This window comes from Pseudorca crassidens, chromosome 12, assembly GCF_039906515.1.
Source record: "Pseudorca crassidens isolate mPseCra1 chromosome 12, mPseCra1.hap1, whole genome shotgun sequence".
NCBI lineage: Eukaryota > Metazoa > Chordata > Mammalia > Artiodactyla > Delphinidae > Pseudorca > Pseudorca crassidens.
Window position 1 is genome coordinate 82896192 of NC_090307.1, and position 24328 is coordinate 82920519.

A 24328-nucleotide genomic window follows, 5' to 3' on the forward strand; every position below is an offset into this window, starting at 1 on the left:
TCTGATAGGACTGGTGTCCTTACAAGAAGAGGAAGAGACACTAGAGATTTCTCCCTCTGCACGTGTAGAAAGGAAAGGCCATGTGGGGACACAGTAAGAAGGCAGCCATCTACAAGCCAGGAAAAGAGCTCTCACCAGAAACCAACCCTGCTGGTACCTTGATCTTGGACTTCCCAGCCTCCAGAACTGTAAGAGAGAAAATTCTGTTGTTTAAGCCACCTAGTTTGTGGTGTTTTCTTATAGCAGCCTGAGCAGACTATTGCATCCTGCTTTGGGGCTCCTGTTAGTTTTAGCTTGGCTGAGACTTTTTCAGAGCTGCACTGCAGTTTGAGGTTCCTCCTACCAACCCTCCTTCCTTCCCTCTCTCCCTTCCCAGGTGTTAGACCAGCATCACCAAGTGAAGGCTCTCCTGGTCTCCTCCTCTCCCTCTCTTTCATCCTTCACGGGCATCTTCCCCAATAAATCTCTTGCACATCCGGTGCCATCTTGGCATGTGAATGCTTCCAGAGGACCCAAACCAATATGTGATTACTCTTTTGCCTCTCAGAGCCTCAGTTTCCTGGTCTGTAAAGTGGGGATAGTCACAGTGCCTCTCCTGTGGAGCTGCAGCTAGACTCTGGAGTCTGTGGGTGTGGAGCCCATGTTGAGGTGATGGTACGTTCCACAGTGGTGAATCTAAAGTGGGCAGAGCTCACAGGGGGACCTAAGAGTCCATGCACCTGCTTCACTCAGCAAGAGTTTGTTGAGCATCTACCTGTGGGGGGCACAGTAGTGTCTCTGTCTATGTGTAGCTGACATCCCAGTCAGATAATATGGATGGGGAAAGGACTTATCTTAAGAGCATTAGGAAGTGACATGTTCTAATTCGCATTTTTCAAAGGCTCATCCAAGCTGCTGCAAGAAAAATGGGCTGTAGAGGGAGCCAGACAGGGGCTACTGCGATAGTCCAGGCAGTGATGCTGGGATCAGGGCGGTGGCAGGAGGAGTTGGGGGGAAGTGCTCAGACACAAGAGGTAGATAGGAAGAACTGATGGGGTGTGGTGTTCTAGGCTGAATAGCATTTCCCCAAATTCATGTCCATCCAGAATTTGTGAAACTGACCTTATTTAGAAACAGGGTCTTTGCAGATGAAATCAAGTTAAGATGAGGTCGACTGGATTAGGGTTGACTAATCCCAATGACTGGTGTCTTTACAATAAGAGGGGAGGACACAGAGAGACAACACACAGGGAAGGCCCCGTGAAGACAGAGGCAGAGATTGAAATAATGTGTCTACAAGCCAAGGAATGCCAACGATGGCTGGCCACCACCAGAAGCTAGGAGAAAGGAATGGAACAGATTCTCCCTATGCGCCTCCACAAGGAACCAACACTGCCAACACCTTGACTTTTGGGCTTCTGGCCTCCAAAACCGAGAGGATAAATTTCCATTGTTTTAAACCATCCAGTTTATGGAAATTTGGCATGGCAGCCTCTGAAAACTAATACATCATGTGTATTCTGGAGGTTCAAAGTGCAAAATCAAGGTGCTGGCAGAGCTGTGCTATCTTGATCTGTCCCACGCTTTCTCCTAGCAATCCTTGGCATTTCTCAGCTTGTGGTGGCATCACTTCAATCTCTGCCTCTGTCATCACTTGGCCCTCTTCTCTGTGTATCTCTCTCCTCTTTTTATAAGGACACCAGTCATGGTGGATTAGGGTCTCACCCTAAGGACCGTCCCTTATCATCATCACATCTGCAAAGACTCTATTTCCAAATAAGGTCACATTCACAGGTACCAGGGGTTAGGACTTCAAAATATCTTTTGGGGGCACACAATTCAACCCATAATACATGGCAACTGGCTGGATACCAACTGTGAGAAAGGCAGGACTAAGGAGCTGCTAGACTCCAAGTCTCATAGGAAGGAAGTTCTTACTTAAGCCTAACCTACTTCCCTCCTGCTGCACCCATTTCACCAGTCGTCCAGGAAGACAAGCGTGCTTCATAAGACAAAGCAGCAGGTGCTGGGCTCTGATCCTCCTGTATGTTCATCCTCTCCAACTACTGAGGAACAGGGCGGTGAGTTGAGTATGGTCCCTGCTCTGAAGAGTGCATAGCAACGATGATCACTTATTTCCCCAGGCATATTCCATTCTTTATTTCCTCCCCACAGAATTCCTAGACTTTACGGCACGTGGGTAAACTCATTTCTTCCCAACTCCCCCATCTGGGAGAAATCCACGGAGGTCTGAGCTACATTGCTGGGGATTGAGTTAGGTAGAAAAAAAAAATATTAGCATTCAGAGGACTGGAAGATTCTGCCAAGTTACGCATAAGTAAAATGCTCAGCTGGGGTAGCTGACATATCCGAGGGCTTCCTGCTTACTTTGTCCAACTGTATTAGTTGATGCATCAGCTAAACGTCGCTAGCTGCTCTTACAAATACAAAGTGAAAGAGACAGAAATGACAGCAAATCTTTGAAATGTTGAGAGGAGGTTTCTCAGAGAACCTGACAGTCACAGGGGTCTGGGAGCATCTAGCTTTCATTCCTCAGCAACCCCTTTCTCCCAAGGCCTTTCACATAGTAGGTGCTCAAGAAATGTTGCTTGTTTTAAGCACCTAAGTTAGTGGTCATTTGTTACAGCAGCAGGAAAAAACTAATACAGTCTGTAATTCAGCCATTTATTCATTAGTACCTTTTTACTGAGCACCTGCTATGTGTCAGATACATTTCTTCGGTTGCTAGATACTTCCTGAGCATCTACTTAGGGAAGTTTCTGGGCCCTGGAGATACAGCAGTAAATAAGAGGAAATTCCTGACTTCCTGGGGTTGACATTCTAGAGGGGAGAGATGGACAATGGACAAATAAACCAACGGCTGTAAGGGGGCTGAGAACAAAAACAGCAGGGTTGGGGGAGAGAGTGGCCTGAGGTGTGTGCTTGGGGGCAGTGTGCTAATTGAGGCAGCCTGGTCAGGGAGGTGACGTTTGAGCAGAGCCCTGAAGGAAATGAGGAAGCCAGCAGGGGGCTGAGAGAGAATAATCCAGACCCAGGAAGCACGAGGAGAAACAGCTCCCATTAGACCAAGACACGCTGGCACACCATCCTGACCAATCCCCCCTGAGTTACTGTCCCAGAAACACAGCTTAGCTTCATCTTCACAACTGACCCATTTTACTGATGAGGACACGGGGCTCAGAGAGGCTGCCGATGCCTGGGTAATTCTTGGTGCCAGCCTCACCTCTCCTCCCTGTAGGCTGGTCTGGGTGCTGGTGGGTGGTGACTGGGTTCAGAGCAGGCTCTGGCTCTTCAAACACTAGTTTCTGGTCTTCATCCTCCCAACTCTAGCAAACATTCATTCTGGGGCAGATGGGGCACCCATATCCAGCTGGGGGGTAAAGAGCAGATGAGATGCCCACCCAGCATCTTGAGACAAAAGCTCCAGGGAACTGACATTTCTTCATCCCCACCACCCCCCGCACGCTGACATACGCCAGGTACTTTGCAGATATTTATATCTCATTTAATCATCAAAACAACCACAGGAGACATTGCTATTCTCCCCATTTTCCAGATGAGAAAACTGCAGCCCAACAGAGGGAAGCCACTTGCTGAAAAAGGCGGAGCTGGATTTGAACCCAGGGTGGCCCAATCGTCAAATGCTGGTGACATGTCACACCTTAAGCTGCATCCACCTGCCCCCCAAAATATTACCAACTTGATATCTGTCCTTACGTGATTTGACGTTTTTAACTTAAATATATTTTAAAGGAATATTTGTTTCACTACTGTAAGTAGATCATTGGGATTCTGTATCATAAAAAAGGGGTTTTAACCATTAAAATAAATACAAAGGAAAAATCAAGAAACTGATGTTATTAAATTCTAGTTACATCCCCATTGCCTGCTCAAGACCTTGAGCTTGAGGCCAGCTCTTCCTTGGTTAAAAGGAGAGATTCACAGGTGTTCCATAGGCATTTAAGATGCTTTAGCACCTGACTGAGACTTTCTCTAGAAGGAACTAGAAAGGTGATACCTGGTGAGCAATGTATTCAAAGTCTGTGTTGCGCCAGGTACCAAGGCTGCTCCCTATGTCAGGTGACCCCACTTGGGGAAGCGCGGGGTCCCGCTGACCCCCAGTCTCCAAAGCGACCTGTGTCCCCCTCCAACGTCTGGCAAGCCGCATATCTCAGTGTCAGGAGAAGTGACAGAACATCCCTGTAGCTCCTCATCTGGAGCCACGGAGCCTGCCTTTCTGCCGGGCTCAGCGCTTCCACGGGAAACCTTTCAGCTGAGACACGTGGCTGCCCAGAGCTGTGAGCGGGACTTTATTTCCCCCACTTCACTCCTGCAACATACACACTGTCAATATATAGACAAGGGCAGTGGCAGCGGGAATCAAACGGCTTTAGATCCAACCTGAATAAAAAAGCCCCAAACAGGGGACCCCAAATCAGAAGTGTTTGACTACATATCCTTTGGATTAATTAAGCACATTGGCAGACACGGAAGATCAAATATGAACCATCCGAGGTGGCAGGTCCTGATGGGCACGCGGGGAGGGGGAACGTCGTCAGGAAATAGAGTGCCTTTGTCTTACAGCCATCAACTTGCTCTTTATGCATAAACTGCTTAATAAAATGACTAATTCATTTTGGTTACATTGGATCAAAACCTCTAGAGAATACTGCCAATGGATTTATAATATTTTAATCTCACACCAGCCTTTCCAAAGCCTCTGTAGGAGGAGATGGATAGAACATCATCTATTCCATCTTCCACCACTAGCTGATGCTGTTGGTGTTTTTTAAAAAAAGTGTCTATGGGGCTGAGTGGGAGAGTCGTGAGGCTAGGGAAAGCTGTCTCATTCCTCCCACTGTGTCCATCTGAAGGAAAGCGGTGCTCAGAGCTTTTTTTAGGAAAGCTGGAGCTGCAAAGGCTGTCCGAGAGGCTGTTTAGAAACACATATATGCAGAAGTATGCGTGTGTCCCTCCAAAGTATCTCTGAGACAGAAGCCTTCTCCCATCTGGGCCCCGGCTCCGGGCGCCTGTGTGGGCAGGAGGTTCAGGCTACTGACGGCGGCAGCGAGCCTAACTTTGATCCTTTAATCCTAACTTTTTGATAGCAGATGGGCTGCCCAGCCCTTGTATGCAAATGGGGGCCGTGCTTTCTTCCCTTCGTCGCTAGGGCTGGCTGCTTCCGGGTCTCCCGGCTTAAGCACGGACAGAGGGGCTGGAGAGGGTCTTCCTTCTTGGTACTGGGTGGTGATGTAACAGTAACACCACCACCAACAGCAACGGCAGCCACGGGTCTACTGAGCATTTACTGTGTGCCAGACACCAGCTTAGGATTTTATACTCTTCACCTTGCTTAATCCTCTCAGAGGTACCAGAAGGTAAGTGTGCTTTTCCAGAGGAGGAAACGGAGGCTCAGAGAGGTAGAGCCAGTTACTCAAGGTTACCCATCCAGGGAGCAGCAGAGCTGGGACTCAAACCCGTGTCCATTGTAGTAAAAACAAAGTTTCCATAGACTAAGCTGCACAGAAAGTTCCAGGCAGGCAAGGACAGTGTCTGTTTTGCCTAACATTGTGCCCCTGGTGTCGAGTAGAGTCCCTATCAAACAGTAGGAGTTCAATGTTTGTTGAATGAATTGCATGGGGCTACTACTCTGTGCCAGGCACCATGTTAAGTGTTCTCCATTCCCACTGAATCCACCCAATGGGCCCATAATTAGGTGAGATCATTATCCATACTTCACAAGTGGGGAAACTGAGGATCAAAGAAGTCAGGTGCGATACAGGATGCAAGATGGCAGGACAGGGACTGGCCCCTCTCTGAGAGGGTCCCTCAGCCTAGAGTCCCGCTAGTGCTCCTCCTGGCATCTCTCTGCCCCCTGAATTTGGAGCTCTGTGGCTCAATTTCTCCTCAACAGAAGTACCAGCCTTTGGAGCCCTGGGCCAGGAGGACCAGGTGTACATGTCTGTTAGGGGTCATGTTCTTCCTCCAGCTAACACATCTGCATTTCTGCAAAGGGCTCATCCTCTCACCCTAGAACCTCTCAACCTACTGGCAGCAAAGACCCTTAGCTGTTTTTCACTGTATTTAGATGTCAAATCTCTAATGGTTTTGTTCCAACCTTTTCAATTTTTTTTTTTCGTTTTTGGCCACACTGTGCAGCATGTGGAATCTTAGTTCCCTGACCAGGGATCGAACCCGGGCCCCCTGCATTGGTAGCATGGAGTCTTAACTATTGGACCTGCAGGGAAGTCCCCCAACTCTTTCAATTTTAAAATTAATCCTGCATCTGGGTTTGGTGCCAGGGATCAAGATTCAGGCTCCACTACCTCTCTGCTGTGTGACCTTGGGCAAGTGGCTTGACCTCTCTGAGCCTGCATTGCCTCAGCCACACAGCAGGGCAGGATGGCAATACCTACCTCCAAGGGGCAGAGGGGATAAGTGAAATCCTTTCTGTAAGGGGCTGAGCGCACTGCCTGGCACACAGGGAGCACCCAAGAAACCGCCCCACAAGGATGGTAGCTCATCGTTGAAATTCAAAGGCTGCTCTCCCTGAGGCACCTCTCCTGGCCTTCCCACCTTGAAGCCCTTTTTCTGCTGGGTGTTCTGGCCGTCTGTCTTCGGGTCATGTGGCCCCTGTTGGACTCCAAGGGCAGGGCAGGACTCAAGTTTGGGTTCCCACAGGGCTCAGCACATGGTAGGTGCTCAGAGAATGAGCTGATGAAAAGCCACAGCTGAAACGCCTGTCATCCCTTCTGAAAGGGAGCAGCCGTTTATTGAGCACCCACTGGATACCAGCATCATGCTGGATATTTTCCTTTAATCATCTTTCAACCCTTAGCTGCCAGGAGTAGTAAAAATCAGACAGGTGGCCAGGGGGAAAGGGCACTCCTGGCAGAAGAAATGGCAGAGGCAAAGGTGTGGCAGAAAATGGGGAGACAATGCCTTTTGAAGTTAAGTACCATCTCTGGAAAATCTGCTGTTAAACTTTTCCTTTTTTTATGGGTTAAATAACCTTTTATGTTACCCTTCTGTGCTCCCCTGAGCTCAACAGGACCAAATGGGCAGAGGCACATACAGGGAGGAAGGGAAGGAGGTGAGGGCAGCCAAAGACAGCGATGGGTCTCTCATTACACTAAAATCTGTATTGCCTTTATCTGCAAAGGTGGCTTATCCACTAGATGGCAGTAGAACTAGTCATTTGGGACAAACACAATGTTAAATTCTTAACCCCACTTTCTACTTCCATCACCATATATTTCAAATGCTTCAAAGATTCAAATTTCTAAAAATTGAGATCACAAAAGTACTTAAAAAATCCTACAACCTTCAGGTGAGAGGGTTTTTTAAAAATATGACAATAAATCCAGAAGCCATAAAGCAAAGGTCTGGTAAGATTTCCTACTTTCTGCTAATATTTTTTGAATGTGTGCCGTGTATCATATACAAGAGACATTGTAAACAAAATTAAGAAACAAAAGGCAAACTAGGGGAGAAGATATGAAACACATTTACCAGGACAAAGGTTAGTATCTCTAATATACAAAGAGCATCTACAAATCAATAAGAAAATGATCTCTCTGATAGAAAAATGTGCTAAGGGTACATGAATCAGTGATTTACAAAATAATAAATATGAGTGGTTCACAACATGTGAAAAGATATTTAGTGTAACTAATAAACAAAGAAGTACAAAATAAATCAACAAGGGGGAAAAAGATTCTTATTCTTTCTGACCACTTTTCCTGGGTTTGTGGTCAATATGTGGCTACAATACATTCCCCTTCCCAAGTTTTCTTTCTCACTCTTATAACTACAGTACAGTACCAATATGCCTTGCATTCCCAAGAACCCCGAATACCCAGTGTTGGGAATGGGGTTCAGTAAATTACAATACAGCCACACAAGAGACTGTTACACAAGAGGAACCAAAGTTACTCAGAATTTGTAATCACACAGAGAAATACAGATGCTTGTAGTGGGTGAAAGGAAGCAGGATTGAAAATGGTACATGCAGAATGAACAACCATTTTGAAAAAGTACATGGGGAAAAGATCAGATAGGAAAACAACAAAATATTGCCACTGCTTTTCTAGTAGGTAGTTTTCCCCTCCTATTTCCGTATTTTCTGAATTTGACAGTAGGCATATACAACTTTTATAATTGCGGAGAAAATTTTAAAAATCCTAAACATTGGAAAGTATTGTCCTACTGCACGTTCAGTAACCCTGTAGTGTTAAACCTCTCACCCCACTTCCTTGATAATTGACAGAGCTGAATGAAATCCAAAGCCAATGCGTGTGACTCACGTAACTTATACCCTGATGGCAGCTTTGCAGTGGGCTGCTGCTATCCAACCTGCCAAATGCTTTCATGTACAGGTATAGAATCCTCACATTGACTGATGAACAGGTTCTATTATCCCTCTGCTAAAGACACAGAAACCAGAGTCAGAGAGGTTCAGGCCCCTGCCCAAGGTCACACAGCTCAAAAAAACCCCACCAAGCTGACAGTCCTACCCCACTGTGTCTGATGCTACAGCTCGATCAACCTAAGCTGCCCAGCCTTGCCTCCTGAAAGGAGGAGCAGGGAGAGAAACGCCTGTGAGGAGTTGCCATCTCCTGCATCAGATTTTAAAAAATACAAAGTAAGGCAAAAAAAAAAAAAAAATTGGGGGGACTCACCTCTCCCTTCTTATCTCTTCAGCAGTGTTCCTCTGCCTGTCCTCTTACTTGCTCTTTCCTTGTTTTCTCTTTACATTTTTTTCTTTTTGCTTTTAACCTAATCACTCAGTTAATAAGTTAGCTCTCTGAAACTTGGGTCGGTACCTAGTGACTCTATGAACGCAATAAAGAAATCAGCCGTCACCGGTACAGGAGTCAGAAAGGTTTAAATCAAATCATCCTCTACAACAATGACATTAATTATGCTTTTAACACGTTTTACTGCTTTTTTTCCTCACTTCACGCCACATCTGTGTGAACAATATCCAAAAGATTTACGGTTTTCTTTCATAATTATAGACATACAGGCTGCACACTTATCAAAATACTTGCTGAGCAATCACGCTATATCGCATTCTCTGCCAAAGATTTGTGTTGGCAGCAGTCACTCAAAACAAAAATGTTGAATCAGGACTTGTGTGGCTTCGGGGGGGAGGTGTGGATGGGAAGTATTTCGACAAATAATTTGCCTGTCAAGAAGTATAAAAACAGGAGAGTGTTCATCCTGGCAAATTTTCCAGGAGTGTTATTTTTATGGAGGGGCTGGGGAGGCATGTGTGGCAGGGACAGTGAAGAGGGAAGCTCCGAGCACCAGCAACACATCTGACATTTGGTTCTTGTGTCTGAGGATACAATTTAATGAGAACAAAAATATGTCTTCCTAATTCCCCTAAGAAATCATTAAAACATTTTGTTATTCTTAAATGTCTTGAAAATGAATTAGAGCCCTGAAGGGGCTGTTCGTATGGTATGTCTCCATCAGTTAAGGTTCCTCGTTCTCTAGCTTGGTGACAGCTGGGAATGTACGTCCCCCCCACCCCTCCATTTCTGGGGAGTAGAGTTGGGAAATCAGACACGTGGAGTCAGCACTAGGCTTGGAATGACCGTTTGGGGAGAGGGGCAAGAGAGCACGGGAACTTTCCAGGAAGTTCCATGCCAGTCTTGGGAGCGCTCACGGTCCCTGACTGGCACTGCGGTTCTGGCCTCGTGGGTTAACATATTTTCAGAAAGATGTGGGTCCACAGTGAACCCCAGAAATGATGCTCTCTCCCACATGGGGGCTGTAAGCCCCTTCTCACCCCCAAACGCTCCCCTGGGTTTGAGACAACAGGTTACTGGAGTGATGATCTGTTTACCTCTGCCACCAGAATGCAAGTTCTCTGAGGTCTGGGCCCGTGTCTGTATCGGCAGGCTCATGGTTATGTTCCCAGTGTCTAGTGAGTGCTGGGCACACAGGAGGCACTCAATAAATGCCATCTGAGTAGATAAACACGTGGCAAGCAGGAAGCACTAGTTGAAAAAAGTACCTTTTCATTCAAATAACTCTTCTCCCACTTTCTGCGTCTGAATCTTATTTCTAAGTCATTCAACAAACAATTATTAGGTGCCTACTGTGTACTGGATTCAGGGTACACAGGTTTACTATGACTCAGTCCCAGGCTTGGAGAATTTCACTTGTCCTAGGGACACACAGATGATGATAAGAACAGTTAACACTTAGCAAGTGCCACTCTGCGCCATGCACGCTGAAGCCTCCCAATGACTGTATGAGACAGACTCTGATATTATTCCCAATTTATAGAAGCGAAAACTGAAGCTCAGGGAGGTGAATTAATTCGTCCACAGTTACCCAATGAGTAAGTGGTACAGGCAGGATTTGAACTGGGGTCTTTGCCTGGAAACACAAGCCCATCTCAGTGCTGCCCCCTGGTGCTACAGGAAAGGTACTATGAGGCCCGGTGGAGGAGCTGGGCATGTGGACTCGTGGGAGGTATCTCTGGGGTCTGTACTGGGTCACCCTCCACTGTCATTCGCCACTGAGACTGTGCAACCCAAAGAATTGAAAAGAGTGGGAAATAAGAGGGTGTATTTTTCCAAATTTTTTCCCAGATAGCTCTGATAAGGGTGGAGACATCATAAGCAAAAAGGCTGCAAGGAATGGGGCGGCCTCTCGGTCTCTCGGCCACGTGCCTGGTGTGGTCCTCAGTAAGGGTGATAACGACCAGGGCTGCAGACACAGCTGTCTTGGCCTCATACCACAGGGCCATGCCCTGGCAGGGGGAAGGCACAGAGCCTGGAGGGCTGTGCTGTCTGGTTCCAGCCATTCTTGCCGCCAAAACATTCTGACTGAGAAAACCCATGTGGCCATGCTGCCTTCCTGCGAGTGCAGAATCAGGGCAGAGCACGGGACTGGAGCAGAGCGAGTCGAGTCTGCAGGTGCCTCTGTAGTGGGCTGAATGGTGACCCCAAAATATACATCCATGTCCTAATGCCTGGAACCTGTAAATGTGACCTTTTTTGGAAAAGGATCTTTTGCAAATGTAATTAAGTTAAGGATCTTGAGATGAGATCATCCTGGATTATCTGGGCGGGGCCTAAATCCAATGACCAGTGTCCTTATAAGAGAACGAAGAGGGGGATTTGGGACCCAGAGACACAGAGGGAAGAAGGCCATGTGCAGACAGAGGCAGAGACTGGAGTGATGCAGCCACAAGCCAAGGGACACCTGGAGCCACCAGAAGCTGGAAGAGGTAGGGAAGAGTCCTCCCCTATTGAAATACAGTGTGTAACGTGAAGGATGCAAGTTACTCAGCTTTCTGCTCCCTACACCAAACAGTGTTTGTCTTCGGAGGGAGCAGAGTCCTGCCGACACCTTGATTTCAGACTTCTGGACTCCAGAACTGAGAAAGAATAAGGATCTGTTGTTTTAAGCCACCCAGTTTGCAGCAGTTTGTTACAGCAATGGGAAACTAACATAACTTCCCACGAGTAGCCAAGTTGTGACATGAGCAGACATTCTAGAAATAGTTGTTGAATGTATCAAGAGCTGAGTCCCATCTCTCCCTGGCTGTGAGGCATCAGGCACTGGACTCAACTTCTTTGTGCCAGGGAGACAGGGACTGGTAGGGCCTGTTCCTTTGGGGCTTGTAACATGCAGAGGGTAGAGCACATGCAACTTCTACACCTGGCCACTGCTTCTCTGACTGTGATGTGCTCCCGGATCCCCTGGGGAACTTGTTAAAATGCAGACGCTTCAATGGCCCGAGGTTCTGTATTTCTAACGAGCTCCAGGCGAAGCCAATGCTGCTGGTCCATGGATTACACTTTGAGTAGAACAGGCTAGAAGACTTCCCTCACCACCCAGCTCATGTGCTTTTGGAGGGGAAGCTTCACATCATTGTTGCTGTATTAGTTTCCCGGGGCAGCCATAACAGAGCACCTCCCACTAAGGTGGCTTAAAGCCACAAAAGTTTATTCTCTCACAGTTCTGGAGGCCAGAAGTCCAAACTCAAGTTGCTGTCAGGGCTGTGCTCCTTCTGAAGGGTCTAGTGGAGGATCCTTCCTTGCCTCTTCCAGCTCCTGGTGGCCTCAGGCATTCTTTGGCTTGTAGTTGCATCACTCCAAACTCCGCCTCTGTCTTCACATGGCCCTCTTCCCTGTGTCTGTCCCAAAACTCCCTCTCCTCTTCTTATAAAGACACCCTTCATTGGATATAGGGTCCTCCCTAAGTCCAGGATGATCTCACCTCAAGATCCTTAACTAATTACACCTGCAAAGACCCTGTTTCCAAATAAGGTCACACTACGAGGTTCAGAGTGGACATAAATTTTGGGAGGACACTATTTAAACCACCACAACTGCCCAAGACAGATGGAACGAGGGACTTTCCCAACCCCTGCACAAAGATCTCACAAACAACCTTGACATCAAATATAAATGACTTTGCCTTCTCCATGGCTCAGCCTAGAGTGGGATCTCATTTTCTTCTTCGTAAACCCCCAGCTCCAGTCACCTCTGATAGCACTAATTCCTGCAGCTGTGTGGAAGTACTAGAAATGGATTAAAGGGGCTGTCTGGGTGGAGGGAGTTAGCACAGTGGAGTTGTCTCCCAGCTCCACTATTATTAAGCAAATCACTACATTCTGGGTTCCCATCTCTAGGTCAATAAATGAAAACGTGCAGAAGACGGGCCATTTTAAAAAAGGGAACTTGGGCTTCCCTGGTGGTGCAGTGGTTGAGAGTCTGCCTGCCAATGCAGGGGACACGCGTTCGTGCCCTGGTCCGGGAAGATCGCACGTGCCACGGAGCAGCTAGGCCCGTGAGCCATGGCCACTGAGCCTGCGCGTCTGGAGCCTGTGCTCCGCAACGGAAGAGGCCACAACAGTGAGAGGCCCGCGTACCGCAAAAAAAAAAAAAAAAAAAAAAAAAAGGGAAACTTTTTGCAGAAGTATATCTACATATTTAGGTACACAGTTGAAGCTCTCAAGCTGATCATACCTCTGTAATCCACACCCAGATCAAGAAGCAACATCTCCAGCCCCCAAAGGCCCCTCCCAGGAACTATTGCCCCATCCAAGAGAAACCACTCTCTTGACTTCTAACAGCACAGGTGCCTTTTTTTTTTTTAGGTGAAATTCTGTAACGCAAAATTTACCATTTTATAGTGAACAATTCAGTGCCAGTTAGTTCATTCATGATGTTGTGCAACCACCACCTCTATCTAGTCCCAGAACATTTTTATTCCCCTAAAAGGAAACCTCATACCCATTAAGCATTCACTCCCCATTCTCTCCTGCCCCCGGATTGGTAACCACCAATCTGATTTCTGTCTCTATAGATTTGCCTATTTTGGGTACTTCATACAAATGAAATCATAAACTGTGTGACCTCTTGTATCTGGCTTCTTTCACTCAGCATCATGTTTTTAAGGTTCGTCCACTCTGTACCATGTGTCAGTACTGCATTACTTTTTATGGCTAAATAATATTCCACTGGATTGGTAAACCACATTTTATTTATTCATCCACTGATGGACATTTGGGTTGTTCCCCCTTTTAGCCACTGTGAATAGTGCTGACATTAATTTTTGCCTGTCTTCATATTTTATGTAAATGGAGTCATACAGTATATGCTTTTTTGGGTTTGGTTTTTGAGGAGCATCAAGTTTTTGAGGTTGGCCGTGCCATGCTGGAGGAAACATTTGCAGTCTTTCCTCCAGCGCCCTCTGCTGGCAGAGAGCACTGGGTGCCTTCTGCCCCTTGTGGCAAAGGGATGGGGGTTCTGGTGGGCAAGACACTCGGCTCCCCAAGAAGATCCAGGTGGGAGATCTTGCCAGGAGCCCCCCAAAGCTCCCTGGCTGATGTTGGAAGGCAGTGGGGTACGATGGAAGAGTCGTGTGGGGACACATCACACCAGACTGGGTGTAGACCCCCTCAGTCCCTACAACTCCTACCCATGGAGGGCCTGGCCTCACCCAGGAGTCTTGGCCTGTCCCCAGATGCCACTGAGAGGAGGCGCCTGTGTAACAGTCCTAACAGCAGTTTATTTTTGTTAATTATTCACTCACGGAGCCCAAGCATGTCTTACCTGGTGCTTCAATTAACTGCTTGTAAACGCTCAGGAAAGCAGCTTCGGCCTCCTGACTTCTCTTACTAAGAGCCACCACCTTTGGAAACAACAAGAGAAAGAATCACGTGTGACCACAGCATCTGAGTCTAGAAGCAAATTTAATCATTTTCTATATGTGCAAACATGGGATTGGGGGGAGGAAGAAGGGAAATGAAGATTGAAAGTATGGAGTAGACTGCCAAAATTCAGCTGATGGTGGTTGACTCCTTTGCCAGAGCAAGTTCTAAATAAATAGACTTTGCCTGTTAAAAAAAAAAAAAAAGAAAGAAAAAAGTGTGGAGTAGAAAGTCTGGGTTCAAGTTCCAGCTCCACTGCATCTGGCTGTGTGACCTTGGGCAAGTCACTGCCCCTCTCTGATCCTCAGTTTCCTCATATGTAAAATGGGCGTAAATGGGGCTTCCCTGGTGGCGCAGTGGTTGAGAGTCTGCCTACCGATGCAGGGGACACGGGTTTGTGCCCCGGTCCGGGAAGATCCCACATGCCGCGAAGCAGCTGGGCCTGTGAGACATGGCCGCTGAGCCTGCGCATCCGGAGCCTGTGCTCCGCAGCGGGAGAGGCCACAGCAATGAGAGGCCCGCGTACCGCAAAAAAAAAAAAAAAAAAAAAAGGGGTAAATAATAGAAACTACCTCTTAGGCCTGTTGTGAGGATCAAAAAAAGCTATATATAAGTGCTTAGCACAGGGCCTGGCACAACAGTAGGTTATTAACAGCTGTTACTATTATTCCTGTTATTAATGTCAGAGGTTCAAATATGACACGTTTTGTAGGAAAGTGGGACACATCTGGGGAATATGTCTTGCCACTGAAAATTAAAGAGAAATTGTTGAATCTCTAGTAAGATATCAGTTTCAACAAATGTCAAGAGTGACAGCTTGTGAAACAGTTCCTGGCATACCAAAGGTGCTCAATAAATGCCTCTTGATTGATGAATACACCAAATGACTGGATGACCAGTAGTGAGGAGCTACTTTCATGCATTCGTTCTCTTCCTCACAGACTTTTATTGTTCTTGCCAGTGAGACTCCGTAAGATGTGTTTCTGGGGCTCAGCAGCATCTCATCCCTTCGCTCCTGGCTGTGAATTCTGAGCTCCGGCCTCACAACTGCCTTGATGCTGGCTCTTCTTGACCACTCCCCTTGGCATTAGTCCTGGGCCTTCCTGGCATACTGTTGGACCAAGCTCCTGGCACCCACAGGTCACCATCCCTACCTCCTCGAGGACACACTGGGCTGGCATCCCCCTTTGGACTGGAACAGAGCTTTATTCCCCCTGGCACTGAAATACCTCTCCCTCTGGTGCCAGCTTGCTAAATGATGACTCTATCAGAGCATCTACTTGTCAACACCCTCTTTCAGAGCTGGGCTTTTCCTATGAATCCCAGTAACGCCATTTGGGGAAGTGTCTGTTATTGAATTCCTCCCCTCAAAGTAAGCTCTGTGAGCGTGTGGTCTGGTGCACAGAAGGGGCTCAACATAATTTGTTGTATGAACAAATCCAAGTGGGTAGCACTGACTCTAGATCCTGCCTGTGACACAATTGTAGAGAAATGGCAGGGCCCAATTCTGAGACAGTCTGCTCACAGAGGTGATCAACCGAGGTATAGGTCCTGGAGCCAGGCTGCCTGGGTTCAAATCCCAGCTCCACCACTTATTATCTGTGTGTCCTTGAACAGGTGGGTCACTTCAATCCCTGTGCCTCTACTTCCCCACCTGTAAAACGGGGATAATAATATGATAGCCTCCCTCAAAGCGTCGCTAGAGGATCAAATGACTTAACACAATGTAAAGCCCTTTGCAAAACTCCTAGCATGCATTAAGCCCCATAGACATGTCACCTCTTGGTATGATCAACCCCTTCCTTCCTTCTTGCCTGTTATGGGGACAGGTTCTGCCCAGTGCTGGATGATAAACTTCAGCTGTGCTCATCTCTGGTGTCCTATGAAGACCACCTGAGAAAAGCCTCGCCTCCACACACAGCAGGGCACTCTGGGAAGAAGAATTTGAAAACCATAGCAGTTTCTCTGCAGCTTCCAATATGACAGCCATGAGCCTCATGTGGGTACTAAGCACTTGAAACGTGGCAAGTCCAAATCCAGATGTGCTGTGAGTGCAAATATGCACCGGATTTCAAAGCCTTAGTTCAAAAAAAGAGAATGTACAATAGCTCATCAGCTATTCTTATGTTGATTACATGTTGAAGTGATAAAATTTTGGGTATTCTGGGTTAAATAAAATATATTATTAAAATTCATTTCACCTGTTTTCTTTTACTTTTTAAAATGTAGGTACTACAAAATGTAAAAGTACATGTGTGGATCACATTATACTTCTACTGGACAGCATGGCTTGAAGGTTTTACAAGGTCCACAGAGACTTTTTATTTAAGAGAGGTGGAGAGAAATATATGGTGGATGTTGAGCAAGTGATTTTAAAAAGGTCAGTTACAAAAGCTCTTTAAGCTCTCTTGTTGTTATTCTGAGAGCAATCTCTGGTCGCTTACCTTCCAGAGTGAACGACAGTCTCTCATACATTCAACAAACATTTCCTGAGCACCTGCTATGTGCCATGACCTGTGAGCTGAGAACTCAGCGATGAATAATGCAGCCTCAAGCCCCACCCTTAGAGGACTCACAGTCCAGTGGGGAGACGGACATCAAAGCAGATTCCCCAGGGCTTCCCTGATGGCGCAGTGGTTGAGAGTCCGCCTGCCGATGCAGGGGACACGGGTTCGTGCCCCGGTCCGCGAAGATCCCACATGCCGCAGAGCGGCTGGGCCCGTGAGCCATGGCCGCTGAGCCTGCGCGTCCGGAGCCTGTGCTCCGCAACGGGAGAGCCCACAACAGTAAGAGGCCCGCGTACCGCAAAAAAAAAAAAAAAGTCAGATTCCCCAGATAATTCATTAATTACATGTGCTAAACGCTTCAAAGGAAAAGCACAGGGGGGCTTGAGAGTGTGTAAGTGGGGGGAGACTGACCCAGTTTGATGGGTGGAAGGAACATCAGGAATTATCTCCCAGAAGGGGAAGATGGTGATGGACAGAAATAATGTTCTAGAATCTAGGCAAAGGGAAGAGTTTTATTCTTGCTAAGATGTACAAAACACAGTTCCTGTTTTGGGGACTCACAGCTGAGTGGGAGACACAGCAATGCCAAAGAGGAACTGTAACACAGGAGGAGGTGATGCAAACACTGGAGTCTCCAGATTAATGTGAGGAGGGGGCAATTAATTCAGAGTTTGGGGGGACATCCTTGATGAACTAATAATAATAATAATGTAATATTCAGAGTTTACCATGTACCAGATACTTACTATTCATAATCATCCCTCTCCATACACCAATCACTGAAGGTAGCTGCTGTCATTATACCCATTGTACAGATGAGGAAACTAAGACTCAGCGAGGTTAAGTAACTTGCCCAAGGTCACTCAGGAAGTAAATGGTAGAGTGAGATTCACACCAGGTCTGGGGGTTGAAATTACTGTTCTGAATCCAGATGTGGGCCCCTTTCTCCTGGATAGAAAAACCATCCCAGCCAGTGGGGACAATCACTCGGACCCCATCTGGATGCTGATGCCTTGATTTGCTATCTATGGCTGTACCAGGTCAGGGGCTGCTATGCTGCTGACCTGAGGTCCAAGAAAAGCCATGAGAAACAAAAGCAATTCATCTCCCGATCCCTAGATGGAGAATTATCAAAGATGAGCCAGCACAAAGTCTGAATGCTTCATTTTATAGTCGTCCATGCTAAGCATGTGTGGTAGCTGGAGTTTACGATAGGCATAAGAATGTTCTATTGACTTCTGATTTATTTCTTTTCTTTCTTTTTTTGGCTGTGTTGCGTCTTAGTTGCAGAACTAAGTTGCATTCGTTGAGGCATGTGGGATCTTTTGTTGCGGCATGGGTTCTTTGTTGCAGTACCCAGGTTTGTCTCTAGTTGTGGCGTGTGGGTTTTCTCTCTGTAGTTTGCAGCATGAGGGCTCTCTTGTTGAGGCGCACGAGCTCAGTAGTTGTGGTGCGCTGGTTTAGTTGCCCCGTGGTATGTGGGATCTTAGCTCCCGACCAGGGATCAAACCCGCATCCCCTGCATTGGAAGGTGGATTCCTTACCACTGGACCACCAGGAAAGCCCTGCTATTGACTTCCAAAAAGGAATTCAGGGCAGAGGTGAGGGCAAGTCACAGAAGATCCCTTTATTGTTTCCCAGTCCTTATGCATAGCACCCTCTACTATCCATTCATGGTGCTTATCAGTTGTGTATTGATTATGTGTACGACTGTCTCCTTATAATGTCAGCCTGCCCCATTAAAGCTGTGCTGTCCAAAACAGTAAGCACTAGCCCATGTGGCCAGTGAGCACTTGAAATGTGACTATTCAAATTCAGATAGGCTGTACATGTAAAATATGGGATTTCTAAGTCTTAGGAAGCAAAAAGGAATGTAAAATATCTCAATAATTTTTATATTGATTTCATGTTGAAATGATAATATTGTGGACATATTGGGTTCAATAAAATATATTATTAAAATTAAACTAACCTATTTCATTTTACTTTTTATAACGCAGCTACTAGAAAAATTTAAATTACTTATGTTGTTTGCATTCTATTTCTACTGGACAGCGCTGTCCTAGATCAAAGGTTAGGAAACTATGGCCCTTGGGCCAAATGTGGCCCTTCATCTGTATGTTTAAATAAAGTTTTATTGGAACACAGCTACAATCATTCTTTTATGTATTGTCTATGGCTGCTTTCATGCTATAATGGTGGAGTTGCATAGTTGTGACAGACATTCTGGCTGCAAAGCTGAAAATATTTACTCTCTCTGGCCCTTAACAGAAAACATTTGCTGATCCCTGCTTTAGAGGTTCACCTAATGGCTGGACAATATTTTCAAAAGCAGAGATCACAAAACATCCTGGAATGGCACTAGGTCTGAATTAGTTCAAGTTTAGGGCCTCCCATAGTAAATATGACTCTTGAAGACAGTAGTCATTTGGATGTCCTGCCTCGTTCAGTCTTGTTTTAGAGCGATGACCCTGTCTATTTCTAAAAGGCCAGGCCTGATGGCATCAGGGACTGATCCAGTGCTGGGCCCAATGTCATGAAGCATCTCTTGGCCTCAGTTTGTTCATCCATCATGTGGGAATAATACTCTCCATCTGCCTAAGAAGCTGTTGGGGGAGGAATGGGCTAACATGTAGTAAAGAGTCCCATGGAAGTTGGAAAAAAGCTTTCTAATAAAGCCAATAATTCTTCTTCCAACCATACAGGATGTCTTTTCCAAGAGCTGCAGCTCTAATGTATTTCACCCATGTGCCCAGAAGAGGTGAGCTCGGCCTAAATAAAAGGCCATGTGTCTCTGCCTCATGGCTGGGTCCTACAGTGCAGAAGGGCAGGAGAAAAGGGTCCAGAATGACAGCTTTGGCTTGTGACAGGCAGATCTTTGAAGGCCATCTGGGGGAGGGAGAGGAGGAGGAGGAGGAGGTGGCGGCCAGCTACAGACACCAAGAAGGTCACCATCAGAAATAGCTCAGCGTCTGATGAAGCAGGCGGCATTCACACTACCCGAAGTAATGTAAGGGGTGAAAATGTGTTTGGTCCCCTGAGTATGAAAGTTAACAGGTGTAGAACCGGTTAAGCCAGAGGAGACGCAAAAGCCTGCTCTAGCTGCCTAGCATTTGTCTGTCAGGTGGTTGAAAAATGGCAAGTTTGGGGCCCCCCCCGAGGCTGTGCTTCCATGACTGTCTGAGACAGCAGTGACAACATCTACTGGCTACTGAGAACAGCTCTGTGCCAAGCTCTTCACAATGAACAGTCAGAGTTTCCAGAAACCGAACCTTTATTCTGTGTTCAGTGCCTTATCTTTGGAATGTCTGCATACAGCTCTGAGACGTGAGCTCTGCTATTGCTCCCATTTTACAGGGGAAGAAATTGAGGTTCAGGGAAGCCAAGTCACTTGGCCAAGATGAAAGAACTAGTTATTGATGGAGGTGGTATCTGCGCCCAGTATGCTCTCACTCCAGGGCTCAGAACTGCAACCAGAGACCAGCGTTTCTCAAAGTGTGCTGCACAGTCCCCCCGGCGTGAAGAGGGAGGGACCTGTGATCAAGCCTGTACCCACCTGCCTTCTCCATGGATTGTACAAAATCTACTAGCACACTGGATGCTCTGACGAGAGCTGCAGAAGAAAATGCTCTTCAACTCAGCTTAGCCCAGTGTTTTCCCAAATGCATTTGGTCACGGAGCTTTTTCATCAGAGAATAAACTTAGAAACTAGGGTTCCGTGAAACACACTTTGACACAGCTTCCCTCTACCGCTGGGTCCCGGGCTCTGGGGATGGTGGGGCATGGTGGTTCTGAGAGATTGGGTGGGTGGGTCTGAGGCCACAGGAATTCTGGAAGAAACTGAAGAGTGACGGGCAGTTGAGAGGTGGGTGTTCAGAGGCTCTCAGAATCAGTACCTCAGAGGAGGAGGCAGAGGAATGAGATGGGAGGAGAAAAGGCATCAGCCCAGGATGGCCGGGGGCCGGTGGGCGGGAGAGTGCCCTTAACACCCTCTGAGGCCTGGTTCTCCTTTTGGGGAGTGAAGATCCGGGGGCACATGGGGAGCAAAGAGGAGCAAGAAGAATGAGGGGAGACAGAGGAAGGGGGAATAGAGCGTGAGGGTTATGCAAAGAGTAAGGGGCATGGAGAGCAAGGGGGAGCAGAGAGCTGGGGGTTCACAGACACTGAGGGGAGCAGGCAGGAGAAGGGGGTCATGGAGAGTAAGGGACGCACAGACATGGAGGCGGATGGAACGAGGGCTCAGAGTGAAGGGAGCAGGGGTGTGGAGCACAGTGCGGGGAGCACAGAGAATGAGGGTGGCAGCGGCCGTGGGCCATGCAGACGAGCAGAAGGAAACCCTGGCCGCCGCGACGCAGGGGAGTGACTGGCTCAGACGGGAAGGGGCTCGTGGTGACTGCTCAGGGGCTGCCGCAGGGTCTGGGAGAGGTGATGGTCCAGGTCCAGGGTGGTGCTGGAGAGGGGAACAAAAGAACTGATTCGAGAGATGATTAGGAGATAAGTTCCTGATCCAGGACATGGTTGGGGCTGAAGGTGGGGAGGCGCATGGGGGTGCATTTAGCCAAAAGGGAGGAGCAGACTCAGGGAGACACACTACAAGAGCAGTCTACAATCAGCTGAAGATCTTTCTGGCTATTGCGTTGAGAGGAGTACATGTATTTTGGACTGTAAAGATTGCAGCCCAGGATGGGAAGAAGGTAGAAATTTCAAGGAGGCTCAATCTTTCTAAGTTCTCAAAATGGGTTGCCTTGTGAGGTACTGAGCTCCCCAACAGAAGAGGCATCCAAGTACATGGCCATCTATCTCTGAGGATATAAATGTACTCAGGGAAATTTATACATTAGGGAGGTTTGGCCAAACTATCCAGAAGGCGCACATCTTACTCTGAGTCTATGTGATAAATCCCTTTTACTTATAGTAATATTCTGATGTCCTACCACTTGTAAAAGGTGATAACAATTACCTTGTTTGGCTGATATGAGAATTATTATTATCGACAGTAACAGTGACTACTGAGCACTGACTCTGTCAAGCACTCTGCTAAGTGTCTGACAAATATTAACTCATTTAATTCTCACAACCCAGGTCGGGGTGGGGGTGTTACTGCCCATTTAACAGATGAAGATATCAAGGCACAGAAGGGCGAAGGCCATACCGTGTGGGAGCTGGGACTCACACCCAGCTCAGTCAGACTCCAAAGCCCATGATCCTAACCCCCACTTGGGACTGAATCTCTGGTAGGGGTTTGTGGAAGGGGCTGGAATATCTGAAAGGGCTGAAGGAGCCAGGCCGGCAGGTGGGCAGGGCAGAGCGAGGCCAGGAGAAGCCAAGTGCCCGGGTCTTCAGCAGGACCTGTCTCCTCTGCCTCACAGAGTGTGTTTGCTGGGGGCCTTGCTCCCGGGTGAGCACTAATGCTCTCTCTGCCGTATGTCATTGATGTGGCTGAGCAAATGAAAATTACACTTTAATGTCAGGGCTTAAATAAGAAATAAGAGTTTGACTCTTGTTTTTGGTAGCTGTTGTTGAGCTGGGCTCTCTTGGCTCCTGTCTGGACAGAGCAGAAGGCTGGGACCCTCTCTGGCCTTCTGAGATCTCGGGGACATTCCTAAGGGAGGGTCAGAGTGGGTCCCAGAAAGGCCACATCCTAGCTGAGGCTCAGGAGCCAGCAGAAGCCACTTCTAGAGCCTGATGGGATGGAATAAAATGAACATATCTGGCCACCTTTCACTGTTTTGAATTCTCAGGTATAAATCACAAATTTATTTTAAATCGTCAGCTGTAAAACACTAATTCAAATTCAATCTTGAGCTCTGAGATCCCCTCTTCCAGGGCTGTAGGTTCAGTTTCTAGATCTTCCTCCCAGTGCCTCAACCTGCAACAGTGATGGACACAAGCAGGAGTTCAGTAACTACAATAAAAGCAAGCGGTATTTACTGAGCACCCACTATGTGCACGCCCCAGGGGAGGCATCCTGCACCCTCCACAAGACCCTCAAACATGTATTGAGTGCTGTACATGCATAACTCACTCGATCCTTGCAAAACTTCCATGAGGTGGGGGGACTGAATTGTGCCCCCCCAATGTGACTATATTTGGAGATAGGACCTTTAAGGGGGTAATTAAGGTTAAATGAAGTCTTAAGGGGATCGGTGTCCTTATAGGAGGAGGAAGAGACATAGGCATGCAGAAGCATGGAGGAACACAGCAAGAAGGTAGCCATCTACAAACCAAAGAGAGAGCTCTCACCAGAAACCAACCACGCCAGCACCTTGATCTTGGACTGCTAGCTTCCAGAATTGTGAGAAAATAAAATTCTGTTGTTTAAGTCACCTAGTCTGTGGTATTCTGTTACGACAGCCTGAGCTGACCGTCTAGCTCCAGAAGCTGCCATCTCATGGCTGGGTTTGTCAGTTCTTAGGTCTGAGCCCCACCAGGGGAGAGTGGGTCTGTCTACTCACACAGCCTCGCATACAGTAGGTACTCAATAAATGTCTGCTGAAGAACGAGTGTCACTGTCTATGTGTCATCCTTGGGGGGTGATTCTCAGGCTGGAGAGGAACTGATAGCAGTGGGGCTACCTCTTTGGAGATGTCCGGAAAAGTACCAGGCACCCTGATTGGTGCTCGTGTTCTAGTTAAGGGAGAGTTTGTGCTTCGTCCCGACCTCCCCTGAACACCAGGAACTCACCCATCAGTCAGCATCTGATGACAGGCCCGTGCTCATGCTAACTTGTCATCTGGGTGTTGTTCCATTTCTCCAACCAGATTGTGAGCATCCAGAGGGCTGGGACTGGGACTAGCTTTTTTTTTTTTTTTTTTTTTTTTGGCATTTAAAAAAGTGAAGTGAAATAAAATAATGCATGTAAAGTGTTAACATAGCGCCTGACACATCACCGATGTCCAATAAATTCATTTTCTCAGCAGGTATTTATCGAGCATCTTCTAAGGATGGGGGCTGTTCTAGGCACTGGGTATTCAGTACCAAGCAAGACTGACCCAAACTTGTACCCTTGCAGAGCTGACACTCTAAAGGCAGAGGCAGACAATAAAAGAAATCATGATACACAAGGTGAGAAAGTGATCAAGGGAGAAAAATAAAGCTAGGAGGGAGATGGGGGTCTGGGGTAGGGATGTGTGTCCTGCCTAGTAGGGCTAGGGAAGGCCTTGGGAGAAAAGAACAGTTGAGCAGACTTGTAGAAGGGGAGGGGGTGTGTCATTTGGCCAACTCAGGGAAGAATATTCCAGGCAGCTAGAATAGCAGGTGCAAAGGCCCTGGGGCAGAAATATGTTTGCCTTGTTTGGGTAACAACAAAGAGGCCAGTGTAGTGGGAGAAGGTAGGGGAAGGGGACGAGATGAGGTCAGGGATCAAAGGGTAGGGGCAGAGCTTTGTAGGTCATTGTGAGGACCTGGGCTTTTTCCCCGAGGGGAATGAGTAGCCACGGGAGGGCTTAGAGCAGAAGAGGGACATGGTCCGCGTACGTTTTAACAGGATTCCTCTGGCTGTCGTGTGGACAATGGACTGAGGGGGTGCTGGGGTGGAGGCAGGTTGACCAGGGAGGTGGCTACTTTAATAGTCCAGGCGAGAGGATGGCATTTCAGAGCAGGGTGGTGTCAGTGGAGGTGGGGAGAAGTGCTGGGG

At 47.4% G+C, this 24328-nt stretch overlaps 1 protein-coding gene across 9 annotated transcripts in view; it reads right to left on the bottom strand.

Annotated features, from left to right (window-relative positions):
- CUX2 (cut like homeobox 2) overlaps window positions 1-24328 on the bottom strand; it is a 261518-nt gene that overhangs the window by 46134 nt on the left and 191056 nt on the right. For all 9 annotated transcript variants that reach the window (XM_067700853.1, XM_067700851.1, XM_067700852.1 and 6 more), the window contains one exon: window positions 14088-14166. In XM_067700853.1, coding sequence (XP_067556954.1) covers window positions 14088-14166 — 79 coding nt within the window. The remainder of the gene's footprint in view (window positions 1-14087; window positions 14167-24328) is intronic.